The 26,699-nt window shown below is 51.2% G+C and overlaps 1 protein-coding gene and 1 pseudogene across 1 annotated transcript; one reads left to right on the forward strand and one right to left on the reverse strand.

Moving 5' to 3' along the window:
* IGFBP2 (insulin like growth factor binding protein 2) lies at positions 1–25,724 on the reverse strand. The gene is made up of 4 exons (XM_054585678.1): positions 25,287–25,724; positions 3,455–3,669; positions 2,380–2,520; positions 1–459 (listed from the first exon to the last, which is right to left on the reverse strand). Exons 1-4 carry the CDS (start codon positions 25,657–25,659, stop codon positions 325–327), a joined length of 864 nt encoding a protein of 287 aa, XP_054441653.1. The 5' UTR covers positions 25,660–25,724; the 3' UTR covers positions 1–324.
* On the forward strand, positions 13,411–13,973 carry LOC129080360 (nucleophosmin-like; annotated as a pseudogene).
* Positions 25,725–26,699: the final 975 nt, after the last annotated feature.

Consider the following 26,699-nt stretch of genomic DNA (forward strand, 5'->3'; position numbering starts at 1 on the left):
TTTCCTTTCTTTAATTTTAAGCAAAAGAGACACAGGGGTTTAAAAATAAAAATTTCTTTTTCCCCCTCCCGAACCTGGAGCCCAGCCCTGCCTCTGCAGGCACCCCTTCCTCCCAGCAGGGACTCGAGAAGGGGGTGCAGCCTCTCCCGCGGGGAGGGGCAAGGCGGCGGGTGTGCGGAGCTCGGTGCTGGTCTCTTTCCAAATATAAATACATGTGTCAAAACTCCTGGGAAATCCTCCCCCGCCCACCACCCAAGCTCTCTCCTCTCTCTGCCCGTGTTTGGAGAGGTGGTGGCGGGGTGCCAGGCACCGGCCGGCTGTGGTCTACTGCATCCGCTCATTGTAGAAGCGATGGCACTCCGGGTCCCCACGGACTGTAGGGGATCCCTGCAGCAGCTTCCCGGTGTTGGGGTTCACACACCAGCACTCCCCACGCTGCCCATTCACAGCCATCTTGCACTGAAGAGAGAGAAGAGACCATGGAGGCCACCCTGCAGCCACCAGCTTTCGTTCCGCCATCAGCCCAACCGTGTACTGAGCAGCGCCTTGTGTGCGGAGCCAGGGCCGCAGGGTGGTGCTTCTCAACCTTAAATGTGCACCAGGGGATCTTGCTAAAATGCAGATTCCCATTCAGTGGGTCAGGGGTGAGCCTGAAATTAGCTAACACTGAAGCTGCTGGCCCAGGAACCACGCTCTGATACGCACGGCTGTGGAGGTGCCCAAAGATGGAAAGACTGCAGGGGGTCCCAGCCCGTGGGGACCCAGCACACTGGAGTTCAGTCCCAGTGTGAGATGAAAAATGCACGTAATGCACATAATGGTGAAAGTCAACACTAGCACAGGCGTTACTATGTGCCAGGCACCGTGCAAGCAATCTACATGCTGCTCGGTTACAATTTATATCTACCATATACTTTCATTTAATCCTCGCAACCACCTTGGGAATTCCCATTATGTCACCCCTTTATAGATGACGATTCAGGAGCACAGGGGGCTTAAGTAATTTGCCCAATGTCACACAGCTAGGAAGAGCCGCAGCTGAGATGCCCACCCAGGCGTTTCTTTCGCAGGGTCCCTGCTCTACCCGTAAATGAATGAGTCTCGCAAATGCCTGTAGTGTTACCCGTATGGTAGAGCACACAGCTTGGTTCTTTATTGTTTTTTGGTTTTTTTAAAGAAAAGATCACTATTTCTCCTTTACAGCTCCAAATAAGGTAGCTGGCTTACGTTCAGAGGGCACATGCACAAATAGCATTTAACGCTGGACTGAATGAGAGGGGCGAGGCATGCTGGGAAGAAAGTGGGGAAGAGAGACACCCCTCCCCTGCGCCAGGATCAGTAGAACCCCGTACTCCACCTCTGGGTTCCACATATCCGCCTTCGACCTCCATCCTGACTGCCCACTTAGGAGGGTTGCCAAGGGAGCTCTAAAAATCCTGGTGCCCAGCCATCGCCCAGGCTACAAACTGAAGCTTCGCAGGTGCAGCCCTGGCATCTGTGATGGTTAAAGCTGCCCAGCAGGTCCCTGTGCGCAGCCAGGGCTCAGAGCCACTGCTTGAAAACAGGATGTCCAGGGGGGCCCACACGCCTCGCCCCTTTCTCCCTGCCATGCCTTCTCTCTTCCGCTTCGTAAGCGGAAGGCACTTATATATGGTCGTTCTCCCGATACAGGGGACAAGTGGGAAGAGGTGAGAGGTGGGCTGGTCAAGAGACAAGTGACCAATATTGAACAGCCAATCATCACTACAAACTCCATGCGGCTCTATGAAAATACTGATACTGTTAAGGAGACATACCGCCTGTACACATTGATGATTAGGAGGCACTTGAACAGAGCAGAAGGGTGGAGAGACGGTTTCTGGGTGGTTTACTTACACTTCCCTATTGCTCTCTAATGGACTTACAAGGCTGTTCCATTACTGTTTCTACAACTACTAAGTGGTATTTCTCCATCCTTGAGTCTCTGTTCCCTGTGATCCTTGAAAACCAGAGCAGCTACTTGATCAATGGTTTAAATCAGTGATTCTGGAACTGTGGCCCATGGGCCATCAGCACACCCCAGGAACTTGTTGGAAATGCACACTCCTGGTGGTCTTTGGGGGTCAGGCTTGGGAATGAGCTCTGGGTGATTCTAATGCTCACTAAAGGCTGAAAAGCACTGGTTGCTGTCAGCCACATCCCTTCCCTAAGAGGCTCCCTCCCAACCTGGGCACCAACCACTACTGGAGGGTAGCTGGACAAGTAGAGTCAGCCTCTGCCAGGCTTGTGGCCAGGGAGGGAAGCCTAGCTCTCCAGTACTTGGCTCTCAGACCTGCGAGGGTTCCAGGTGGGTGGGGCAGGAACAAGGCACCCCAGAGGCCCAGGTAGATCCTCTCTCACCTGTTTGAGGTTGTACAGGCCGTTCTTGTCACAGTTGGGGATGTGCAAGGAATAGAGGTGCTCCAGGGGGCCCCGCTCATCTGGAAGGCGCATGGTGGAGATCCGCTCCAGGACCTGGTCCAATTCCTGCTGGCAGGGGGTCTACGAGAACAGACGGGCACAGAGGACACTTAGAGAATGGCCCTGGGAGCAACCCCAGAGAGAAGCTCAGCCCTGATGGTGTGGCTCAGTGGGTTGGGTGTCCTCCTGCAAACTGAAAGGTTCGCTTCATGGTCAGGGCACAGGTCTGGGTTGCGGGCCAGGTCCCTGGTTGGAGGTGTGCAAGAGGCAGCCAATCAATATTTCTCTCCCTCTCTCCCTCCCTTCTCCTCTCTCTAAAAATAAATTAATTAAAATCTTTAAAAAAAATAAATAAACGTTCATGCATGGGAAGGGACCTCCCCAAGGCCACACAGGTAGCTCGTGGAACAAGGGTCTTCTGACCCCCAGCTCAGTGAGCTCACCACCTTCTCAGTGTGCCTCACCAACCCCCAAAAGAAGGTCACATGGTTGTGAATTTTCACTCCTCTCCTTGCTGTGTTGGTGGCTTTCAGGAGTCAAGATGGAATCTACTTGCAAATACTGAATTCAAGTAGTTGTCTCTGCATAGTTCTACCCCAAGCTAGTGGCCCAACCTCCATTCCCTTCCATAAACTCAGCTGGAGCCAAGACCCAAGAGAGCACAGCTGGGCCAGAAAGAGGAGGAGCAGAAGCCAAGCGAGGGGAGTGCATCGCAGCACCAGTGAGCAAATTCAGGCGGCTCCATCTCCATCTCTAGCATCCATGTTCCAAAGCCACGCAGATATGTGGAGGTTTTAGAGGGAAAGAACTTCAAGAAACCATATGCCCAGTTCATTTTGCAGCCAAAGATACTGCGGACCCTCCAAAGACATTCTCTTCTGTTTGGCCTCCAGGTCACTGAATATGTTAAGGGCAGGACCAGGAAGTGCTTTGCCTTCATATGATTTTATAATGTGGCCTCCCCCTCACTCCACTTGTCCTCCCACCCCTCCAACTAGACCCGACCCCGTCTGACCCTGGCAGATGGCGGCCGAAGCTTCTTGGAGTCATCTGGGCTGGGTTGATGCTTGCCACCTTTGCCCATTTGGCGCTGCTGGTCAGTCACCTTCTCCCGCAACACGGCCATCTCCTTCATGCCTGACGTGAAGGCCTTCCGGCCAGCACTGCCTCCACCTCCGACGATTGTCCCGTCCCCATGGTCATCAACCTCAGAGTGGTCATCGCCATTGTCTGCGGAGAAGAAGCAAAGAAATTCCAGGGAGATGGGCCATCTGGGAACTGTCTGGGCCTCTGATAATGAGGACGACAGAGATAACTAATATCTAAGCAATTGCACTGGTGATATACAAGCCTTATCAATGTTGGCTTCACGGAAACTCTTAGGTGGCCTTATTGGGGCCCTCCCTTAAATGCCTGCATGCGATGCCTGCTCTGTTCTGCCTCCATCCCAGGAGCCGGGAGCGGAGCAGAGGAACACAGAGGAATGATCGTGCTTTCAGGCTCTCACTGTGCAATGGGGTGAAGTCCCTTCAGGGGTCCGTCATTCTCCCGAAGACCTCCCAGAGTCACCCGTCACTAACCCCCAGTTTAAGAGATTCATCATGCATGGTCTGAAAGGGCACGGACTGGGTGAAATTTTAAAACATAAAGAAGGTGGAGCTGTGTCAGGACCAGAACCTACAGTCCCAATACCTTCTGCTGTGACTCCTCCTTTTCTTGTCTGCCCTTTCTCAAGTTCCCCTGCAGCCTCTGCAGCAGTACCACTGTGACCCTGATTTGTCCCCACATCTGTGCATGGCGTGCCACTGCCAACCCTATTACACCGAGAGCCCCAAGAACAGGAACGATGACCTGCTCAACTTTGAAGTTTCATTTTACTTCAACCAAACATTCATCCAAGGAACATTCATGAAGTCTCTTTCAATATTTATTTATTTTTTAGAGAGAGGGGAAAGGAAGGAGAAAGAGAGGGAGAGAAACATCAATTGGTTGCTTCTCACACATGCCTCAGCTGGGGACTGAACCCACAACCCAGGCATGTGCCCTGGCCAGGAATCAAACCAGTGACCTTTAGCTTTGCAAGACAATGCCCAACACACCGAGCCACACTGGTCAGGGCTCTTTTGGCTTTCTTAAACCACCAAGAAGTGAGTAAGAGGAAAAGGCTCCTATTGTGTGCACAGCTCAGCGGGAGGGGGCCCTGAGAGCAGCCCCCAGCTGCCGAGGTCTCACACTGGCTCAGGCGTATCCAGACGGCAGTGAGCCAGAGGATCAGAGCAGGAACCAGAGCGACAAGTCGCCGGAACACAAGGAGGGCCGGGACTCAAACAGCCCCTTGCAAACACAGCAGAGCAAACAGGGCCTCAGACAACACTGCCCAGAGCGGCTGCCCTGCAGGCTCCGACAAGACCCGGGGGTGTAGAGGGAGTGTTTCTAAACAAATTTTGCACATTTTCTATTCCCTTTTAATGCACCTTCAGAAACGCACAGCCCCAAACACAACTTGATGGCTCTTAAAATATTCCTATACGCAAGTTTCAGGCTAAGTTCTTAGTATTTAGCGGCCCCTTCAGAAAGTAGACACGTGTGGCGGGCTCAGCTGGTCACTGTCTTGGGGGCAGTGCTGAGTATGGTGGAAAGGGCTGGCCCTTCCCTGTAAAGGACAAGGTTGTTGTGAGTGAGTAGATGCCACCACTCACAAGCTAAGGGATGGGCATGCCTCTGTGCCATGGGTAGTTGGCGCTTGATTCCAGGGGACCAGGCACTGGCATGGTGCTGGCAGTGTCCAACAGAGATTGGCTCCCATCTCTTTCCTTCGCTCAGGGCCCGATGCCTGGTCAGTGCTCATGAGCGCCAGTAGATCCCTTTTCAGGCCGGCCCGTTATCTCCCAACTAGAAGCACCAGGGAAGCAGGAACCCTTGGGTGGAATCCCAGCTCTGCCACTTTCTGTACCAGCAGTATTTCTCCTGCACAGAGCCTCTCCGTGCCTGTTTTCTTGACCATAAATTGATAGATAATAACAGTTCCTTCTTCCCAGAACTATTGCGCATGTGTTATTGATAAAGCAGTTAGGCTATGGCCTGGAACACAGCAATTCTATGTCGTGTTGGTGGTGGTGATCACTGCGACGATGGTGATGACGATGAAGAGGACAACTGCCTCCGTTCTCATTACCTAGACAACGTGGAACCCGACCAAATCCAGGAGACAGAGGAAGATCAGTCTCCAAGCATTAGAAGAGCTATCACCACGTTGTGCATCATCAATGGGGGGGGGGGGCCTCACTCACAAGACACGGGAGAACCAGCACATGGGAACCCCGACGGTTCCCAGCCACAGCACTCCCGTCAGCCTGGTTTCTGGATGTCTGGTTTCCGAGGCCACCGCAGAATAAAATCAACAAAATTAAAAGGAGAAAAAAAGAAAGGCATGTGGATAGAGGCAAGAAGTATCAAATGGCAGGGAGGAGAGAGGACACACACACACACACACACACACACACACGTTAAAAACAAAACAAAACATAAGAACTTTGGAAATATTGAGTGCATAGCAAACAATTCTGCACCCACCCATGACCCCTGAGGACTTCCACACAGCGGAGCCCCAAATGACAGCTGCGATGATGACGATGATGACCTCAGGATGTCCAAATGGGAAAAGGGTCAGCATGCCAAATAGTCAACATTTTTTTTTAATTGTTAAACTTTAGAGAAATAAAAATCAAAATATTTAAATAAGTCAGTCCTCTGAAACCTGGAAAATTTTTCTCTTTAGAATGGCTATTTCCCCAGGGGCTCTGGGTAGCCTGGGTTTTACCATAAACAAACCAAGCACAGGTTCAATCCTGTTGCAAAAGCCCCAACACCACCCACAGGGGAAGGCTGATTTGAAGCAACTGCCACCAGACTGGGCAGGACCTGTTCCATCCTGTTCAGCCAGACCCATCAGTCCATCCCAACTTTCTTCTCCCACCGTGCGATCTTCTTGTGGCTCTTTGGGGCTAAAACAGGAGAAATCCAGAGGCCCCAGGAGTCGTCCCAGTTCTTGGCTCAGCTGCCCGTCAGCACGGACACATGGAGCCTTGACTGGCTGCACAAATTTTCTCTGTCCCACCAGGTTTGCCCAGGGACACCCTCTGGGGTTGGTAAGGCAGGTGTGGCCAACCGTGAAGAAGACCCCCCTTCTCTCTTCAGATAACAGAGGTGAAGGGCAGGAGGCTGGAGGAGAGAGGCTTGGGAGAGTCTGAGGAAAAACTTGGAAAATAAATACGATGGTCTGATTCAGTAACTCTCCACATCCTTCGTATTAACCTTTGAAACATAAGCCCGTTGTTGGCACAAGTTAAGGGGCAAGGGGCGGGATCACGCCCACTCTCACCATCCCAGTTCTCCTGCCATTTCCGCCTATTCAAGCTTCTCTGCACCTGGTGCGACAGCCTCAGGCTTCCCGTCCCCGTCCCTGCAGGCCCTGGCCCAGGGATCACAGGAGGAGGATAGCAAGGTGCCTAGAAAAGTCCTTTATCCCCTCCTGCATTGGGAACCACCCAGGATCCAATGGGAACTCCCTGGCTGCCCAAACCCCTGTACCTGAAGCTGCCCTTGGCATGACCCCATCCTCACGGCACCCTGACCAGCTGGCTTCCTGCCAACAGTGGGAGAGAGAATTTCTGGAGACCTCAACAGCACGTCCAGCACTCGACACCCTGTGTTCTGCTCACATGGGAATTAGACAAGACGAGAACTCTGGGAATTGGCTGGTGCAGCACACTGCCCCCATTTCTGGAACCCTCCACTCTGCTGTCAGAAGCCTGTGACTCTAAGAAACGTACCCGTCTCGTCTCCTCTCCTCTCTTTTGGTGGGAAGGCTTACCTGCCTGCCCCCAGGCTAAGTTAAGACAGCTGGTCTCCACTGTGGCTGCAACCACACATTTCTCTGGTTGGAGAAGGGGAGGCTCCACTCACCTGAACCCAATGCCTGGAATGTTCCCTGGACCAGGGTCCCCCAGCCCCATCACAACAGACACTGGCACCAGACCCTCTTCCTAGGGGCTGCCCTGAGCACTGCAGAATGCTGAGCAACCTTCTGGGCCTCTGCCCACTAGGTGCCAGCAGCACCCTCCCTAGTCGGAACAATCAAAAATGCCTTCGAACATTTCCAAATGGCCCCTTGGAGGAAAAACTGCCCAGGTGAAAAACCACTGTCGAGGACATAAACTTTATCCAGAGGCCTAAAAATGTTCCGGTCCAGTGCTGAGAACCCGGAGCCCACATAAAGCAGAGCCTCCCCTCTATTCCCCACCCTCCGCTAGGACCCCGCCGTTTCAGCCCAGGCACACTTCTGGCCTACCAGTCCACCTTCTCGGCGTGGCAGGGATCTGCCCTGGGCATCCCAGAGGACTCAGGCTGCTGCCCCCTCTTCTCTGAGCTCTCCCGGGCACTCGTACCACTGACAGAGCCAAAGATGCCCTCCTCGGCCAAGTCCTAGAGGTCAGCATTCAGAATGCCAGGCCCTCCGTAAGCCCTGGAAACAAGTCTGATGAAAAAGAGAGGCGCACAGACGAATGTGGGCCGGGCCTGTGGGCTCTGGGCAGGGCCTGCTCCTTCACTGGGCGCAGCAGGCACTGTGCCCAGGGGTCTAACAGAATGCCTCAATTTCTTGTAAAATCAGAAGGAAAAAGGGGCTTTTAGGTCCAAGACAATGTCTTAATATATTGTACAATACTGATACCTTCAGTTACAAGATGCAGTTATAAAATATGATTTTAGAATTATTTTTTTTTCTACAGAGTAAGGGGCCCACAAAAGTCATTAATGAAGCTCTGATCCAGGTACCAGAAGATGGAGGTCTCTTCGGCAGGCTCCTCCCAGGAGAAGCTGGCTTCTTGTCCTGAGATGCCCCCAACCTCTCTGAGGTGAAGGTCAGTTTGTCCACCCACACGGAGGCCACATGGATTCAAAGATATGTTGCGTTCCATTCCTTTATTGATCTCATCACTGCCAAAGAACATGCCAATTAGATGAGGAAATCCATGGGTCTGGTTTGCTGACGCACATGCTGACGCTCCACAACCTGAAGTAAAGCCCCGGGAAGAGGAAGGAAATAGTTGACTGGGCGGAGATCAGAAAGGACTGTAGGCTGGGAGAAGCCTTAACTCCTTGACTGTTACTACCCCCCACCAAAGAGGTTCAAGAATTCAAGCTCCCAAGTCTAATCCCCTGACTGAATCCCAGCTTCACCACTTAGCTGTGTAGCCCTTGGTACGTGGCTTAAGCTCTCTGCGCCTCCGCTCTGCTCATCGGTAATACGTGGACAGACAGCAGCCACCTCCAATAGGAGGCCGGAAAGATTCCAACAGATGCTTAGCTGCTTCCATCCCCCCTCCAAGGGAGGGAGTACTGCCACAGCCTCCCACACTCGGTCAGACAGGGCCATTATCACACATTAGCAAGTTCCTCCCATACATTCTCATAGGTGACAGAAGCCATCCTCAAGAAAACATTCCAGATGTAGAACTCCAGCTAGAGATGGAATTTGCCCTCAGAACAAAAATACCAAGATGCATTTTTTCTGCCTAAGAGAGTTAGGTTCAGAATAATATTTATTAAGCAACCACTTATGTATGCAGCTCCGTGGGATGCAGTACAAAAGTCACTCCAAGTAACAGTTCTTAAAGCCAAATCACATCGCTGGAAAAGCCTTCGGGCTTGGAAAGGACCGCTAGGGACCTCCATGGCCCGCGAAGAGATTTTCCTGAGAATTAGTAAGCATTAGCTGTTCTCTACATAGAGACCCAGGAAATGGGTCAATGCTGAAAGCAGGGCGGTTCCCAGTTATTTACAGAAGGTAAAGCATTTCCAAAGACAGCAGATGCAAAATAGAAAATCCCAGTCTCATTTGGGCGCACTGGATGAGACAGGACTCCTATCCTGAAAGGGTGGTGGAATGAGAGGGAATGGACAAGTTGTCCCATTTTACAGAGAGCAAACCAAGAAGGACCACCATCTGGGCCTACAGGAGCACACACAACCTCTCTGCCATCATCAGAGGTGCTTCACAAGTGGCCTGCTGTCCCCACACTGTCCTCTGACCCAGCCTCACTAACCCAGCTGAGGAGGGCAGTTGGGAGCCAACACACCAAGAGGAAGAACTTGGTCTACTTCTATGCACTCATATCACACACTGGTTTTGTAACGTCATTTCAGCATAGCCCTCCCCCACCCCGGTTGTAATCTTTTTGATTGTAGCGCTGACAACCTTACTCGATGAATGGAAACTCTTGGTGTTCAGCAGATCCTTGCACCCATGAAACCTCATTTTCTCCTAGCGTGACACTCTGACCTCAGTACTCCAACAGACAGTTGGCGACTCATGATCTAAAGGAGACCTTAGGATCTAAAAGTAACCGCTTGTTCCTTCCTGCTTAGAGTGTGAGGCATCCGTTCTTGTTCAGGAGACCTTTTTCCAGAACCATCATACATCTTCGCAACAGGTTCTTCTGAAAAAAAATCTAGTCATTGTCTAACCACTTCCTTAGTCTATCTTATGGTTATTTAGAAATCTAAGAACCTGGGCCACTACAGAGATGACCTAATCCAACCACACATCTACCATTCCCTCCAAAGGATTTACCTCTTTCAACAGGTAACAGCCCATTTCCAATGGATTCCAGCTAACAGGCCAGGAGGATACTAGCTGCTTTCCTGGTTCCAGACTTCTTCGTTGATTTCTCCCCAAAAGCACTTATACTTACCATATGTTGAGCAAAAGAATGAATATTATCATCTTCCTCCCTCCTGGACGACTTCTCTATCAATGCCCATGGCAGTGGACAATTCATTAACAAACCCAACTGGGTAAAGAGCTCTATGAGTCAAGAGCCCTGAGTTCTAGTCCTGAATTCGCCACTTATGACCCAACCATCATTTTGGCCAAACCCTGTAACTTTCCTGAGCTGTAATTTCTCAAGTCTGGAAAATGGGAATAATATTCCTAAATTAACATGAAGGCTGATACTTAAATAAGATACAGTATGATTATCACTCAAATTCCCAATGTGAAAACAATCAAGCTTTAGAAGAAACATGCTATTTCTTGAATGGCTAAAGGAAAGCTATATTTGATAGACAGAGGGAAAAGTGGGTGATACCGGCTCTGTAAAACAGCCAAATGCATGGGGAGAAAAGTTTTAATAAGAGAGTTCTATTTGCTTATTTCTTCTAAACCTTGATTTTATTGATAATATACATCCTTTGTGTTACTAAATCTCTGCCATTTGGGCAAGTATGGATTTGCCTGAATTAACTTTGTTGACAGAATTTAGGGGAAAGGAGGGAGAGAAAGTGGCTGGGAGGGAGGAGGACAGGCGGTGACTCTTAACTGCTGTGCATGCACAGGTGAGGCAGGACTCAAAGTAAACTCACCAACACTCGGGGAAACGGCTTTTGTTGGAGAGAATTTGAAGCCGGGCTCTCTGGACGGCTGATTGTGGTCACCTAACTCTTTCTAGCATGTGGCCACTATGTTCAATAACACAGCCCACCAAGAGACTGGGCAGATAATTCAGGCCACGCTGGGAGGTGGGAAGCAAGGCGGAAGTCAGAAATGGGGAGGGCAAGAGGGCCTATTCGCTATTTTTCAGCTAAAGTTTAACCTGAGGTCCTCAGTGTCTCTGAGTGGGGGATGCCTAGTTTTCAGAAGGCCAGAGGCGACACGTGGCAGTGCATGAACAATGCATGTACGCAGGGCCGCTGGGCTGCCGGCTGGCTCCCAGGACACAGCCCAGCTTAGTCCACTGTGCTCTCCCGCTCGGTCCACCCGCCCCCTGCTGATAGCCAGCTTCATTCCAATCTCCCTTTTCCTCCTTCCCCTCTCTAAGTCCCTGCTCCCTGCAAGGGAGCCAGCTCAGCAAACCTGGAATCCCTCAGATGCCACCACGATCTGGGAGAAATCCCTTGGGAACAGACTAGTGACTCCTCAGCATGGTTTTCAAACAAAAGGAGGTGGTTCCTTCTCTCTGAATTCCCGTCATGGGAGGAAATGGCCATAAGAAGCCTCCTCAGGCCTTCCAGATCCACAAGTCCTCCAGGTTTTATCACACAAGAGCAGGAACTGGCCTTTCTCTCTGCCCCACAAGTATGACAGGCCTGTCACCCAGCCAAATGTTGAAGAGCTCAGTCAACTCTGAGTGGAATGGTCAATAGACAGAGGCCCCTTCCATCATACAGGGCGGAGAGCCAACTGTCTGCCAAGGCCCCCTGAGCCCTTCCTAGGTTTCCTTTGGAACACCAGCCCTTGGACTCAAAAGCCTTGTCTGGCCAGTTCTAGCACAGTAGGAAGAACAGCACTGGCCTGGAGGCCCAAGGCCCTGATCCTGATGTTACCGCCCAAGGCTCTGAGTAACGCCAGCAAAGAAGTTCAGATGTGTAGTCTTCAGTGTACTCATCTGCAAATCCAGGGGGTTTGACCAGGTGACTGGTTTGCAAACATAGCTGTTCATCAGAAATCAACTGAAGAGCTATCTAAAAATAACATCCTGAACTCTGCCCCACAAGTTCAAAGACAGCAGCCTGGACAAAGGTCAAAGAATCTGTATTTTTAACAACCCCCTTCAAACTCTGGCATTTCCAGGGCCCCATCCCTTTGTGATCCTCTCTCCTGACTCAGTTTCTTGAACTTCTTGTGATGGGAGGAAGATGCCTCTTCTTTTCAAGAGCTATGGCTTTGCGTATCTGATCTGTGAAGTCGCAGTCAAGTGAGCTCTTTCCACTCAATCCATGGGTTCATACACAGACACGCGTGCTTGGGTGCACACGGAGGAGCGTTTCTTGGCCAGGCATCGTGGCGATTTCTGGAGCATGGCTTCACGCTGCCATCTCCTGAGTGAGCAGAAACGGCATGGCCTCTCCAGAGCCTCCCTGCCTATGGACTCTCAAAGGGCTGCTTTATAAACACCAGGGTCATTCCTGGAATCACAAAGGCCTGAGGAGGGTCAGGGCCAAGGCAGACAGTTTGAGAAAACAAAAACAAGCTCCAATTCAGCCAAGGTCCTCTGGGACTCCGTGAGCCAGGCTGCCCTTGAAGAGCCAGAGAAATTGATACCAAGATGGCAAACAGCACTATCAGCTTACTCCTTTCCATGGTGCCCAAATATTTCTCCTCTGGTTCAACTAAAGCCATCAATGCACCCGGCAAGGTGACCTATCTGCTGCAGGCCTGAGTGAGTGTAGAGCGTGTTTTGGTGCAAACCTGGACCAGGGGCTATGGGAGCAGGAAGAATGTGCCTGACCCAGCAATTCTGCTTCTCTGAGACAGGTGCGCAAAGGTACAACAGTGTTCATTACAGCATTATTCGTGCTTATAAAAAACTACTAGCAACTGGACCCACATGTCTTTCAGTAGGTGGGTGGATAAGTAAATCAGTAGAATAATACGACAGAATAATATATAGCTGATAAAAAGAATAGCTCTGAACTATGCTCACTCGTGTGATCTACTTGATGTGAATAGATCTCAAAAACCTAAGGTTGACAGGGAAGAAAAGTTGCAGAATGAAAGTTGTTATGTACATTTGCAATTTATTTTCAGAGAACAAGTCTAATAACGCTCATCTATTACCAAATCTGTTTAGATAAGAAAGAGAAACATTAAATAATGCGTGCTGGTGGTTGCCTCTGGGGCGAAGGGATGGCAAACTGGAGGCTGGTGGGGAGGGCATCAGGGGAAGCTTAAAAAAAGACTTGAAGAGCCTCTCCCACCCTCTGAGGGCACAACCAGAAGTCTGCATCCCAGAAGACAGCCCTTACCTGACCAGGCTGGCCCCCTGATCTTGGACTCCCAACCTCCAGAACTGTTGTGAACTAAAGGCCAACAAAGATTATCACTGTATGGTGGAGAATGATGAAAATGAGCACCAATTGTCTTTACAACTGGTCAGGTTAGAGGCTGGTGCAAAGAATGAACTGCATGGTATTAAAGCACGGGCAATGAATTACGAAGGCAGCCCAAACGAAGTAACACTGGCACCTTTGGGAATGCCTGTAGAGCCAGCAGTTGCCCATGGTGGCTTTGAAATAACACCACACATGGTCTTACGGTCTTACGGTTGAAGTGTGGTTCAGGACCTGTGCATGTTCGTGGACAGCACTTCGTAGCTATGGAGGAAGATGCAGAGTCAGGAGGTGAGGAGGAGGATGTGAAGCTCCTAAGTATGTCTGGAAAGCCTTCTGCCCCTGGAAGTGGTAGCAAGGTTCCACAGAATAAAGTAAAAGTTGCTGTGGATAAAGAAGATGATGATGATGATTTTGAGGATGTGGAAACTCAAGAAAAATCTCCAGTAAAGAAATCTATACAAGATACTCCACCCAAAAATGCACAAAAATCAAACCAGATTGGAAAAACCATCAACACCAAAATCAAAAGGTCAAGAGTCCTTCACATAACAGGAAAAAAAGCTCTTAAAACACCAAAAGGACCTAGTTCTGTAGGAGAGATTAAAGCAAAATTGCAAGCATGCATAGAAAAAATGCATTGAACAATCCTGGGCACAACTGGGAAGCTAAATCGCACTCACTCTCCGAAAGCACTGTTCTTTAGAATGCTGTGACTCAGTCCACCGCCACACCGCCCCGAATGTACCCGATCTTGTCTGAATGCTGTGATTCAGTGAACTTTTCTTTCTACTTGTTCATTTGCCTCACCTTTTTGGAAATATATTAAACACCTTTTTATCTCCCTAACTGCTCAATAAATATTTGAATGAATCAAACAAGGAAGAAGAAGAAGAAAAGAAGAAGAGGAAGAGGAAGAGGAAGAGGAAGAGGAGGAGGAAGAAGAAGAAGAAGAAGAAGAAGAAGAAGAAGAAGAAGAAGAAGAAGAAGAAGAAGAAGAAGAAGAAGAAGAAGAAGGAAAGAAGAAGGAGAAGGAGAAGAAGGAGAAGACTTGAAACAAATATGAGAAAATAATCAACAGCTCCCCATTCTGGGCGGTAAATTGGTGTTATTATACAACTCTTAGTACTTTTCTGCATTCTTTATCACTTCCTTTTTTAAAAGATCACCTCTCTCTTGTCAAGGTGTGTTAGTAAATTTGGGGTGACCTTGGAACCCCACTGACGGGTTCCAACAATACCCAACAATAGTAACATGGCCAACTTGACTGCCACCCTCAGAGGCCAGGGCTGCCAGTCAGACACTGCACATGGGCCGTTGGTCAGGTCTGTGTGGCCTGAAGAACTGGGACATGAGTCAGAGGAAAGACGGAAGATGAAGGAACAGGTTCAAAAGGTCAGGGAGGGGAAGACGAAGGAACCAAGATGCCTAGGCCTAAGAATAGAAAACAGAGGGACGGGCTCTTCCTGGTGCAGCACAAAAGGGCTCAGGGGTGCCCACAGGTGCAGAGTGGTGGGGGCACCCAAGGGCCAGTCATGCCCAATGGAAGGGAGACACCTATTCTGGCTCCTTGAGGACAAGAGAGAAAGCAGCCTTAAATCAAAACAGGATAGATCCAGGTTAGAAGCCACCCAAGAGTTTCATGGGAAAGATCTAAAGCAAGAGACAAATTGCACAGACTTCCCTGTTGAAAGGCAGCAGAAGGGGCCACCCATTTATTTGCGTTAGCTTTGTATACATCTCCACTGACTCGGTTTCTTTTTAGACAGTATTCAGCTTCTCCCAGTGCTTTTCTTGTTCCCCTCCAGGATCAAAAAGCATGGGCTGTAGGTGGTAATGACAGCTGCACTTTCATGTAGTTAGTCTCTGAGGTTGCACACAGTATGCACTCAATCCATTAGAAAAGCTGGCTACCCAGAGAGCACCTCACCACCCTCCAGCCTAGGGTATCACATTATATCACTTCTTTGTCTCACTTTCTTGGCCTCTCCCCTCACCATCTAGGCCCCAGAGCAGCAGAAGTGGTTAGGAGTATGGAAATGCAGAGAGCTAATGGAAGCAAGAGCAGGGGGAGGAAGGATACTTCCCTCTCCCAGGACCCAAACAACTGTCCCTGCCCACAGTTTCAATGACGTGACCCAGCAAACCATCTCTCATAGAGGAATAAAGGCTGGGACCTACTCACCTCTCTGCTACCACACTCCCCCTTGACCACCTGTTCTCCATGCCAGTAAGAGTGTTCTCAGATACTGATAAACTGAACACAGAGGATTAAAAACACACACACACACGCGCGCGCGCGCGCGCACACACACACACACACACACACAACTAAAAACCTGCAGAGATGTCCAGGATTGCCGGCCACACTCTCAAACCAGCACAAGAAGCGTCCTGAATATAAATAAGTATCTTTAAATAGGTCACCATGCTTTTCTTTTCCTTCAACTAAAAGTTCACTAATTTTGTCTGATAAAATGCTGCATATCAGCTGCCTCCCCTGGTTATGCTCTCCTGATTTAGAGGCAGCATCCCAAACCACAGGCAACCAGCAAAGCCAGCCTCACCTCTCGGGCACACGTGGGCCCATGGCCAGCCTCGGCCACTGGGAGAACCCTGATGACTGGCAACGGCAAAGGCCACGACTGCCCACTGGAAAAACCTCCCGCCACTGACTTCAGGCTGGACTTGCCACGCCAATGGCAGCTGCCCTGGTAAGCCACACCCAAACAGGATTCATAAATATCTCTTCTCAATAAACTTGGCCGATCAGAAAACACCCCCAAACAGGCACTTGCCATTCACCTTCTATTCTGTGTGCTGAGACCAGGGGAAGGGGGAGAAGGGGACCAGAACCTACATGGCCACATCTGATTATCCAAGTTCCTAACACCCAGTTTCCGTGTTAAGTGGTTTGTGTACATAACTTTGTTTTAATATCAATCACATGAGGTTGATAATTTCTTATCCCCTCTCACACTTGAAGAAAAAGCCATGGGGTCTGAGGCCACTGGTACAAAGTCACGTAGGCAAGGCAGAGCCAAAAACCAAACCCAGGTTGTTTAGCCTCATATCTCTTAACCACCCAGAATCTAGTCACTTGCTATCACCTAAATTAAGACCCTCAACCAGACCATTTGACCCCAGCAATTCATCTCTTCTGTTCCCTATCACCTCGCCCCCTCCCCATCTCCACAGGACCCCCATCTTCTAGGGAAGGAAGCCAGGTCAGGTGTCAGCTGGCCCCACCCATCTCAAAAGCTTTTGGGATCCAATAAACCCCTCCCACCTCCCACCCTCCACCCCCAATTTTATCCCGCCTGGCACACCCCATGCCACTGTTGCTATAGAAACTACCCAGCCTTATCGGGCAGATACAGGGGCAGGCCCCGAATGAATTGCCATTTGCATTTTATCTTGGCCTCAGGCACTTAGAAAGCAAGGTCACCATCGTGAGGCAACTTGGCACCTCCACCCAGAAGTCAAGACAATAGGCCTGAAAAAAATTTCCTGGGAAGTTGCATAAAGGAACATTTTTGAGCAGTTATGCCTTAATTACTACCTCCCAGGGAAAAGGAGCTTTTCCAAGCAACAGTATATAATTCAGTGCTTCTTTGCATGTGTGCGTCTGATGGACTGGAGCCCTGGAATGAAAAGCTGGAGACGGGACTCCATTCTGGTCCATCCATTATGGTTTGTGCTTGCCTTGGCATTTCAGTCTGAATGCAGCCATAATTTCTTTACCTGTCAAGTGGGGAGAATCCTGGGGCTAAAACAGAGATGGAAAAAAAAAAAAAAAAAAAAACCCTGCAGGCACTTGGGTAGAAATGGACAATGTCTTGGAAAAAAGAAAACAATTTTAATTATCATTGTTTTGCCATTTACCCTTTGAGGTTGCCCCTTTGCTCTCTGCACCCCGACAATCCAGCTCGGATCCCTGCAGTTAAAAGGCCCCCATCTCCTCAACTCCTATCAGGATGGAACAGGCAGAGCACGTTCCTCTTGCCTTGCCTCCACTCCCACCTCCCCAAATTAGCAAGGACTTCCTGGGCTCAGTGCCCTCCCCTCCTCAGCTTCCTGGCTCCCAGAGCTCAGTTCCTTGAATGAACACAGGCTGACACACCTACACCCGTCCACTAATTAGAAACCTCCCCAGGCTCTTCTCGGGCCAACTTAATCAGGGCCTGTGGGCCAATTCTCCTGCCCGGCAGCTGGAGGCCTGCCAGCCCCTGCTCCCTTCTCCCCAACCTTCACTCCTGCTCGCCTCCCAAAAGCCAGGAAGAGCTGTGGGGCTGGCGGCCAGAAGGGGCCCCAAAGGGCTGCCAAATGTACCCCTCCCCCCGCAAAAAAAAAAGTGGTGGGGGGGGGAGCAATTCCTGACTACAGTCCACTTTGTATTTCTTTCCGGGGGAGCAGCTTTCTAAGCAAGGTTTCCCTCTGCATGCTGACTGACACCCAGGAGCGGAGCCAGCCCAGATCTTCCCTGGCTTTGTGAAGGAGCAGGAGCGGGTCGAGGGTTAGGAGCCAAGTAGGCACAGAGGCATAGGGGGATGGTGCATTTTCCAACAGAAAGAAAAAAATCTCCTATAGTTCATATACTTTACTCATAGCGGAGGGGAGGTGAAGTGGGGGGCAGTTACTCTGGAACCTGAAAGCCAAGGAAGTTCCTGGGCTGGGTACCCATCTGTAAAGTGGGCTTTCCTATCCCACCACGCATACCAGGAAGGCCCAGAGTCTAAGGGGACCAGCCACTCCAGCTTCTCAGCGGCAAATCCAGTGCTTTGTCCTTACTGCCCTGGGTCTCCCCACAAGCATATGCTAACCATGAAGTCTCAAGCATCGATCTCCTCCACTTCCTGAGGTGTCAGCTCCATCAGATGCCTGAGAACAGTCATCACTGTGCCCAGACAGGCTGTCACTCCAAGGGCTTTCTGGGACCACAGAAGCAATCAGACATTAGGAAAAACTCCAGCGTCTCCGATGAGTCTCTCCAGCCCCCCGCGAAAGGCAATGCTGCTTCCCACTGAGAGTGAGGTAAACTCTGGAGGCTCACAGTAAGGAAACGTCACCTTTTTTGGATGGAACATCCAGTTTTGTTGCCAGGATCACGTTCAACTTTCTGGCACCCTCGGCTCAGACAGGATGGACCTGAAAGCCCATTTTCCTGAAGCAGGAAACGGGCACCGTGGTGTCTTTGCTGTTTCTGACAACTCAATAATATTTCCCAGCTCACAGGCGCCCTGCATCCTAAGGGTGTTAGGGCCGGCTGGGTTCGAACCCATTGTTCCGAAGCCTGGGTCCTCACAGGTGTCCCATGGAGGGCCACCTGCGGAGGAGAGAGCTTCCCACCTATGATGTAGCCTCAGCAATCCTCTGAACACAGGCAGCTGTAGGGTTGGGTCCTGCAGGTTGGCTGGCCAGGTGAAGGCGGCCCTGTGTCACCTGTGAGCAGCAGGGCCAGCACGAGTATCCAGTGTCCCAACTCTGGGGCCACCTCTGTTCCCCACAGTCCCTCTAGCCCCATCTAGGCACAACAGAGTGAAGCTCCCAACAATGGTCAGTCCCAGACACCGAACATGGCCCCCAAAGAGCATTGCCTAACTCATCCCATTAAAGATGCAAGCCTGTTGACTTCAAACCATTGCCAGCTGGGTTTATACTGCACTTAAAGTATAGTTTCCTTACCCTTTCTGCAAAGGGCTTCATCACCGCCTATGAGAATAGGCCAGGGGTATGGATGTTTCCATTTTATAGGTGAAGAGATAGAAATTAAGTGACCCCTTACTAAAAAGAAAAAAACCCAAGTGCTTAAGTTTTATATGCATTATCTCTTTTTACACACACACACACACACACACACGCACACATCTATGCAGGCATGACCCCGTGGAGCTGGTTCTATCCATTCCTGATTTGCAAATATGGAAACTGAGGCTCAGAGAAAACACGCCTCTAATGAGGCCCCTACATGCCATAGTAAACCCTTGGAGAGGACCAGCCTGCCTGACACAGTGGTGTGGCCTTCATTTTAAAGGCCGGCTAGCTAAGGATCAGAAAGGAGACATCGCTTGCCAAGATTAAGGCAGCGCCATGTGTGAGAAGCTATTACATGCCAGCCACTTCCCATGACCACAGCGGCCCTGTCTCACACACCCCATTTGAGAGATACAATTTAGTCAATGATATTGTAATAACTATGTATGGAGCTAGGTAGGCACTGGAAGTATGGGGGAACACACTCACAGTATATGGCTGTCTAACCACTATGCTGTATACCCGAAACCAGTACAAAATAATAGTGAATGTAATCTGTAATTGAAAAATTGAAAATAAAAATGATGGGGTAAGCAAGTTCTGTGAATATATCTAAGTGTATCTAAGCGTAAATGTTTCAAATAAAATTTTTTAAATGGGAAAAAGAAGACATACACTCATGCTCTCACCACTCAGGTTCCCACAGACCGGTCTGCAGGGGAACTTAGGTCGGTGGACAGCGGAGGCCAGGCTGCTTCCACCTTCGCCTCTTCTCAGTCCCCTCGTGCCCTCCAGTCCTGGAGTTCTCCACTCCAGAAGCCCCCAACGCACCCGGGAGCCTCCCGTCTCTCCTGACTGCTGCACACTGGCCACTTCCATTTCTTAAGTCCCCAAGCTCCAGGACGTGGGCCTCTCGAGGAGGCAAGGGAATGCAAACAACCGAATCTGTACCTGGCAGAGATGAATCAAAACCCGTGTATTGCCAGGTATCCAGGAACAAACCTTCTTTCTGGCTGATAGGATCAAAGGCTTCTTCCGCCAACATTCCACTCCCTTAGATATCCAGCCAGGTCAGCCTCTCATCCTGTTACTTACCTGCTAACATGCCCCTTGACGAAGCCCAAGTTCACACCTATGAAATGGAAGCAAAAAGCCTCCCTCTCAGGGATGTCATAGACAGAAGACAAAGCAGGCAAAGAAGCTGCTTCATAACAGGATAAGAACAGAGGGGAAGACGATCCATCTCCTGGAAGATGACTGCCACCTCAGCAAAATGCTGGCCAGAGACAGCAAGGAGACAGGAGACGCAGAGGGGCCCAGAGCACCTGCCAACCAGATCACCAGCTCCCCTGGTGGACTGAAAGGGTAACCTCACTCCTCTGAGCTCTAGTTTCAGCAGAAGCAGCCCTAGTACAAACACTCTTTTAGGGGAAAATGGCCACTCCCCCCACCCACAAAGCATGGCCCCTGCACTGCCTGCCAACCACCCGCCTCGTTTAAGGAGTAGATTTGTTTCAAACATTCCAGCCTCCAATCACCTATGTGGTTTCCCTCTAACTGGATCCCTGAGGAAGGCTGGGGCAAATATTTTTTCCATGCCATTTTCTTGCATCCAGCCAGGTGTCCGAGGTCAGGTCCCAGGAAGAGAGAAGGGTCCAGAAGGTGTTGAGAAGACAGGATGGAGAAAGCAGGGGAGGAAAAGGGCAGCAGGCAACACAGAGAGGGCAGATTGGAACTAAACGTAGTCCCTGGACGTGGAGTCTCTTTTAAAATAATAATAACAATAACTTTCTTGTACAGTGTTGTAGAACGTGGAGAGAGCCAACGACAAAACCAAATGTGGGCACAATCTGTTTATTTTCTGCTCCTTCCCTTTAGCAGCCCCTGGCCTGTCCTGCCACCACCCTCTGCCCTCCTCTCCCCGTTGAAAATAAAGCTCCTATTCTGCATTTCATTACAGTCAGGAATTTTCGGAACTTCCTCATATCAAAACTTAACAGTTGAGTGTCCCGTTTTCAACGGCAGAGAACACCTAATATGAGAGCCAGCTAGAATCGAACCTGCACTGGGCTAGAGAGCAATGACTCTCTCAAAGTAATCCCTCGAACATTTGACAACGGGTGACTGAAAATGCTCCCACTTGCAGGCAACCCAAGGGCATGTTTATAGGACACATTTCCATGTTGCCCGCCCCCCACCCGAAGGACTGATTTGCCTGAAAAATTTATTTTAAAACTCAATGCTAAGGTAAACTAACAGTAAGAACCATATAAAACTTACTTTTCCCTTTGCCTGCTAGGAAACTCAGTAGTCCAATTTGGCCAAGAACCACTGCATAGATAGATTTTCATGACCACACCAGCTGAGCTCTTCTTTCCCCTAAGGCTCTACCACCTATTCTAACTCAGAGTCCTTAGCCCTGTGTTTGTTTTTGCAAAAGCTCTTAATGCTGTTATACAGGAGCTGCTTTTTCTCAAAGCTTCCTGAAATACCCAGCCAAGGGAATGGACGGGATCATTGTTACCACACAAAGGGAACCGTCTTCCTTGAACACTTTTGGACACAGGTTGGAAGATGGGTAGGGAGACTGGAGGCAAAGACTCGGATTCTGTGACTTCCTCAAATCTCAGGCCTCCAGCATCATGGCAGCCCCAGGACACTGCCTGCCTAGCAGGTTCAGGACCTATGGAGCCACATCTGCCAGACCAGTCCTGCCTCCAACGCCAGACCGCACAGTGCCACCCCTGCTAGGTCCCCATAGCCAAGGAACGCCGAGTGCCCAAGAAAGGGGATCCAGGAACAGCAGCCCTCAGCTCCCCCATTTCTTTCCAGTGGGGCGGTGACTCAGGGGGAGCAGCTTAGCAGAGTGAGTTCTGCATGTTCTGTCCAGAAAGGGGGAGGGAGCGGAAGATAGCGGTGTTAGCAATCCCTGAGAGTGGGTCCCACTCATTCCCCAAGTCTATTTTATGACTTTGAACTCAGTATGCAAATTTATGCAAGACAAGATGCAAAGCAGCACTTTGAGCCAGAAGTCCCATTGCTTTTCTCCCCTTTTTTTCAAACTGCACTGAACCACTGTAAATCAGTGCTTGCCTCTGCCCTCTTTCTCCTCCCCCAGCAACTGCAGAAGCAAAGCCCATGTGGCCCACCACCCCACCCGCCTGCCGGCCTGCCGGCCTGCCGGCCTGCCTGCTTGCCTGCCCTGGGACTTTGAATGACGGCACAGTCCTACCGTACCTTCATGTGGGCCAGACGGCCACTTGGGCAGCTCCGCCTGCACCCCCTCCCCCCTCGTAATCCCCAGCATTGTACCTGGCAGAGAAGGAGGCAGAGAGCTGCTCAGGAAGACCCTGAATTCTGAAAGGGCCCAAACCCTCTTACCCAGCATTTCTAGGCACGTCTGCCCACTCCACCACCCAACACAGCCACACACTTTTGAGGTTCGGACTTCGCACAGATCTCAGAATCTCTCTCTCATCTTTCTTCCAGACCCACCCACTCCAACCTCCAGTCCTGACTTCTGGGTTTCTTTGAACTGACAAGTCCCAGCCCATCACCCCCAGGGGATGCAGGCTCAGAACCGGCTGAAGTGCCCACCCCCACCCCCCTGCATCCCAGCCATCCCCAGGAAGCCAGCGACACAGCCCCTGAGCCCTGGGAACAAAGACAAAAGAGCTAACAGCGAAGCCGGAACTGCTGGGGTTTGCTGCCTCGAAATGAGAGGGTATGTTTAAAATTCTCAAAAGCAACCTGCTCAAAGAGGAATGCAGGCTGGGATGGGGGGTGGGGGGGGGTGTAGGCTCACTCTTCAGAGGGGGAGGAAAGGGATGGGAGAAGAGTAGGAGGCAGCACCATTCAGTGCAGAGGTCTCTTCTGGGCCTGGCTCAGTCCCTGCCCCCACCCGATTCAGACCCCAGCAATCTCCAGGCAGCGCCCCCTCCCTGCCCCAGCCCAAGTACCTCTTTGCACAGAAGCCTCACACTTGCTCCTCTCTCCTCCTGACATCCCTGCAAGCCTCGGCTTCCCCTGGCAGTGCCCCGCAGCCCCGGCCCTGCTCGTGCCTCAGGCACCCTGCTCTTGGTCACTCCTTCCCAATGTGCTCACTAGGCTTCCACATTTAACCCCCACCCCCACCCTCCCTCCCCATCCCCAACTTTGGTGTCCCCTCTTACCAGTCTGGAGCACAAGAGAAAAATGCCAAAAGCTCAGGAGGCAACTGGGGTTAGCGGGTAGGAAGGAGTCCCATAACCAGGAAGAAAATCCAGAGTGGCATTCTTCCCTTGAACTGACCCCATTGTCCCCTGGCTCCCCTGACAACTGCCTCCTCCTGGCTCCAGGAAGGCGTGAATGGGGAACCTCTGCATCTGTTCCCTTCTGAAGACCCTAACCTGCTGCCGGGGTTCGGGAAGCAGGACAGCTAGTTTTCAGGCCAAGACTGAGAGAGATGAAAATTTAAAAAAAAAAAAAAAAAGTAAAACATTTAGGAAGGCCATGTAACACACACTTTATTAAAAACAGTCAAAATCCAAATGATTCTATGAACTTGGAGGCCTTTTGAAAAGTTCACCCTGCTGAGGAAGTTGTTTAATTTGACAGAGTTCAGCTCAGAAGCTGCAGAATCTCCCTGGTGGACCACAGGGTACCAGGGGGCGACGGGGGAGGAACACAGGACTAAGGGACTGGCAGCCCACCGTGAAGGGCCTTTGCCAAGTCCTTTTCCTTTGAGCATTACTTTCTAAGAGAAGCAGGATGGAAGGGTTAACTCTGAGGCAGGCTTGGGGCTGGGGGTGGGGTGGGGTACGGAGGTTGGTGAAGTAAGCCAGAGGCAGAATACTGGACTGAGGTGTTCCCGTTTGGAGTCTGCTCAGAGGAAGCCCTAACTCGCTCTGCACTCAAGGTCAAAATACGCTGGAGAAAAATAGAAAAAGATTTCAACTCTGGCCCCTAATTCTGTTCTCAAGGAGAACAGGGAAAAAAAACAATAGCAGGCCAGAGAAAGGGGGTGAGGGGAAGGAGTCTGGCGGTTGGTTGTACAATGACCACAAAAGCTGAGAATCAAGAATGTTTTCACTTATTCTTTTCTTTCTTCCTTCTTCTTCTTCTTCTTCTTCTTTTTTTTTTTTCCAAGTTTGAGAAACTTGGTCAGACTCACTTGCTTTTTAAACAGCAGTGGTCAGTGGACACACTTCACCACTGTCTCCAAGAGGAAAGAAAATAATTACAGCCTCCTCCAGACCACTGAGGCAGAAGGCTTTTGTAATCTTAAAAACATACAAAAAACAAGCGAGGTCCTTATAGTTTGGCTGTGTCCCTCCAGAAACTTTGGGGGCGGGGAAGAGGCCCTTACAAAGGATCTCAGGGTCTCCATTCTCTGGGAGAGGAAGAATTCCCTCAAATTAAGAAAGGGGGATGAGGGTACCACCTCGCTCCGATAAGAGGAGCTGCGTCCAACGCCCAGGCGTCTCCTGGGGCCCAGATGCTGCCCCGGGACTGCACCCGGGGACCCAGCTTAAGTGCCATTGACTCAACTGCTGGGGTCTCTTCCTTGCCTCCCAAATGCCCCTCTTTTATTTTTCCGTCCAACAAAATAGCAAGATCTTTTTCCGTCCTCTGTGTTTAAAAAAAAAAAAAAAAAAGCAGCGGCGTCCGTTTTCATTTTTCCCCTAATCAACCCACCCTGCCGGTACCAACAAGTCCTTTCTTCTCACCTCACAATCCCAGGGGCAGAAGAGTTCTTCAACGCGCCGCTGCCTTTTCCTTGCGCCCCTTTTCAGCAGAGGTCCTCAGTGTCACGAGCATCCGCCACCTCCACCCTACAGTAGCGCCCTCCACCAGACCCTTTCCAGGACTTTTCGGTGCCTACTTCCGCAGATCTGATCACCCCTTACACCCCAGTAACATCCCCTCCAAAATATAAGCCAGGGTACGTTCCACCCGGGGAAACCGTGGTAACAGAGGTGCCTTTCCTCTCCCTACGTATCCCCACAGATCAGTAGTCAGGCTCCTCCGCGCGCTCTAACTCCAGTCCCCTCGCGGGCTTGACTTTCGGGCCCCCCTCCCAATAGTCCCCCAAAGCTGTTCAAGATTCCGCTAACACGGTCTCTGAGGTCCTGCCGCGCACACTTTCCCTGCAAAACAGCCTCCAGCCAGGCCTCACGCTGCCCTCCAAGTCTCTCCCAACTAGTTGTCCCAGCCTGCCTTACCTGCAGCCTGTTCGGGACTGTCGGAGTCGCGGCGCTTCTCGCAAGTGCCGGCGCCCTGGACCAGCGCCTGTAGGGGCAGCTCGGAGCCCGGGTTGGGATAGCAGCGCAGCCCCTGGGCGCAGCGTGGGGTGTAAACGCCGCACGTCTCGCCCTCCAGACGGGCGCACACGGAGCAGCAGCCGCAGCCGGGCTCCCGGACCAGCTCGGCGCAGGGCCGCCCGGCCCCGGCCGACGGGGTCCTGCAGGAGGCCAGGCGCTCGGGCGTGCAGGGCGGGCAGCGGAACAGCACCTCGGCGCGTACGCCGGCGCCCAGCAGCAGCAGCAGCGGCGGCAGGAGCAGCGGCAGCGCGGGGCCGCTCAGTCTCCGCAGCATGTTGGTGATGGTGAGCGCGACCGAGGCGAGAGAGCGGGCAGGTGGCACTGCCTTGAGAGCTCAGGAGCCGCCTCCTGGGCTTCTTTCTCCTCCCCGGCCGCGGCAGCCGGATCCTAAAGGGCCCTGCTTCTCCCCGCCCCCTGGCTTCTCCCCTCCCCCTTTTGGAGACCACCCCCTTTCCCCAACACTCCCGCGCGCGGGCCTGTGCGTGCGCGCACGCCCTCTTGTCCACCCTCACTTTGTTCCCAGTTCTGTAAGTCCCCTACCCCCCGCCTACCCCGCCTCTGTCCCACCACACCCTTCGACCCCGGGGTCCCTGACTCATGGAGAGTAAGAATCACTTGGGGGCTTGAGTAGGATCTGAGTGGGACTGAAGAGTGGGTCCTTTCTCTCTTCTGTTTTCGGTTCGATTCACAATGAGTTCGTTTGCGCTCTTCCCGTGTGGCTGGCGCTGGGCTAACTGCTGGGGGAATGCAAAGAACAAAAGGCATGGTCTTGACCTTCCAAGTAGATTTCACTCCCAACCACAAGGACTCCCTTCATCCCCGGTTTTCACTGACCCACTGATGCGTTGCTTGGGACAGTAATTTTGGCGTCGAGTGATTTGGGACGAGGTTCTCATCCTCTAGACCAGCCTAGCCCCTAACCGCCCCCCTTAGAGACCATGTCAGTTTCCCCACCCTGCAGAGCATATTGTAACATGTAAGTACAAGAAACGCAATTTCTGGACACTGAGAAACCTGCTCCCTTCCTCTCCACCTGCTCTGCCCTCCCGTCTCCAAAAAGTAATCCCTTAGCCACCTGGGGCCCCATCCACAAATCTGGAGGCATTTGCTGCAGGACTGATCCCAGAACATCCTTCAGGGGTCTTGGGAAGGTCAGATCAGCCTTCCAGGTGTGACGGAACACCCTAGAGTGAGGTCAGCTAGAGTCCTCTCCAATAATGCAGGTGGATGGAGAAGGGTGGCTTCCCTTCATTGTTCTGTTTGATTTACTGAGTCATCTGACCAAATTGTCTCCAGTGCCCCAGCATTCCAGGC

This window comes from Pteronotus mesoamericanus, unplaced genomic scaffold, assembly GCF_021234165.1.
Source record: "Pteronotus mesoamericanus isolate MK-2021 breed Mesoamerican mustached bat unplaced genomic scaffold, CSHL_Meso_final contig_90, whole genome shotgun sequence".
NCBI lineage: Eukaryota > Metazoa > Chordata > Mammalia > Chiroptera > Mormoopidae > Pteronotus > Pteronotus mesoamericanus.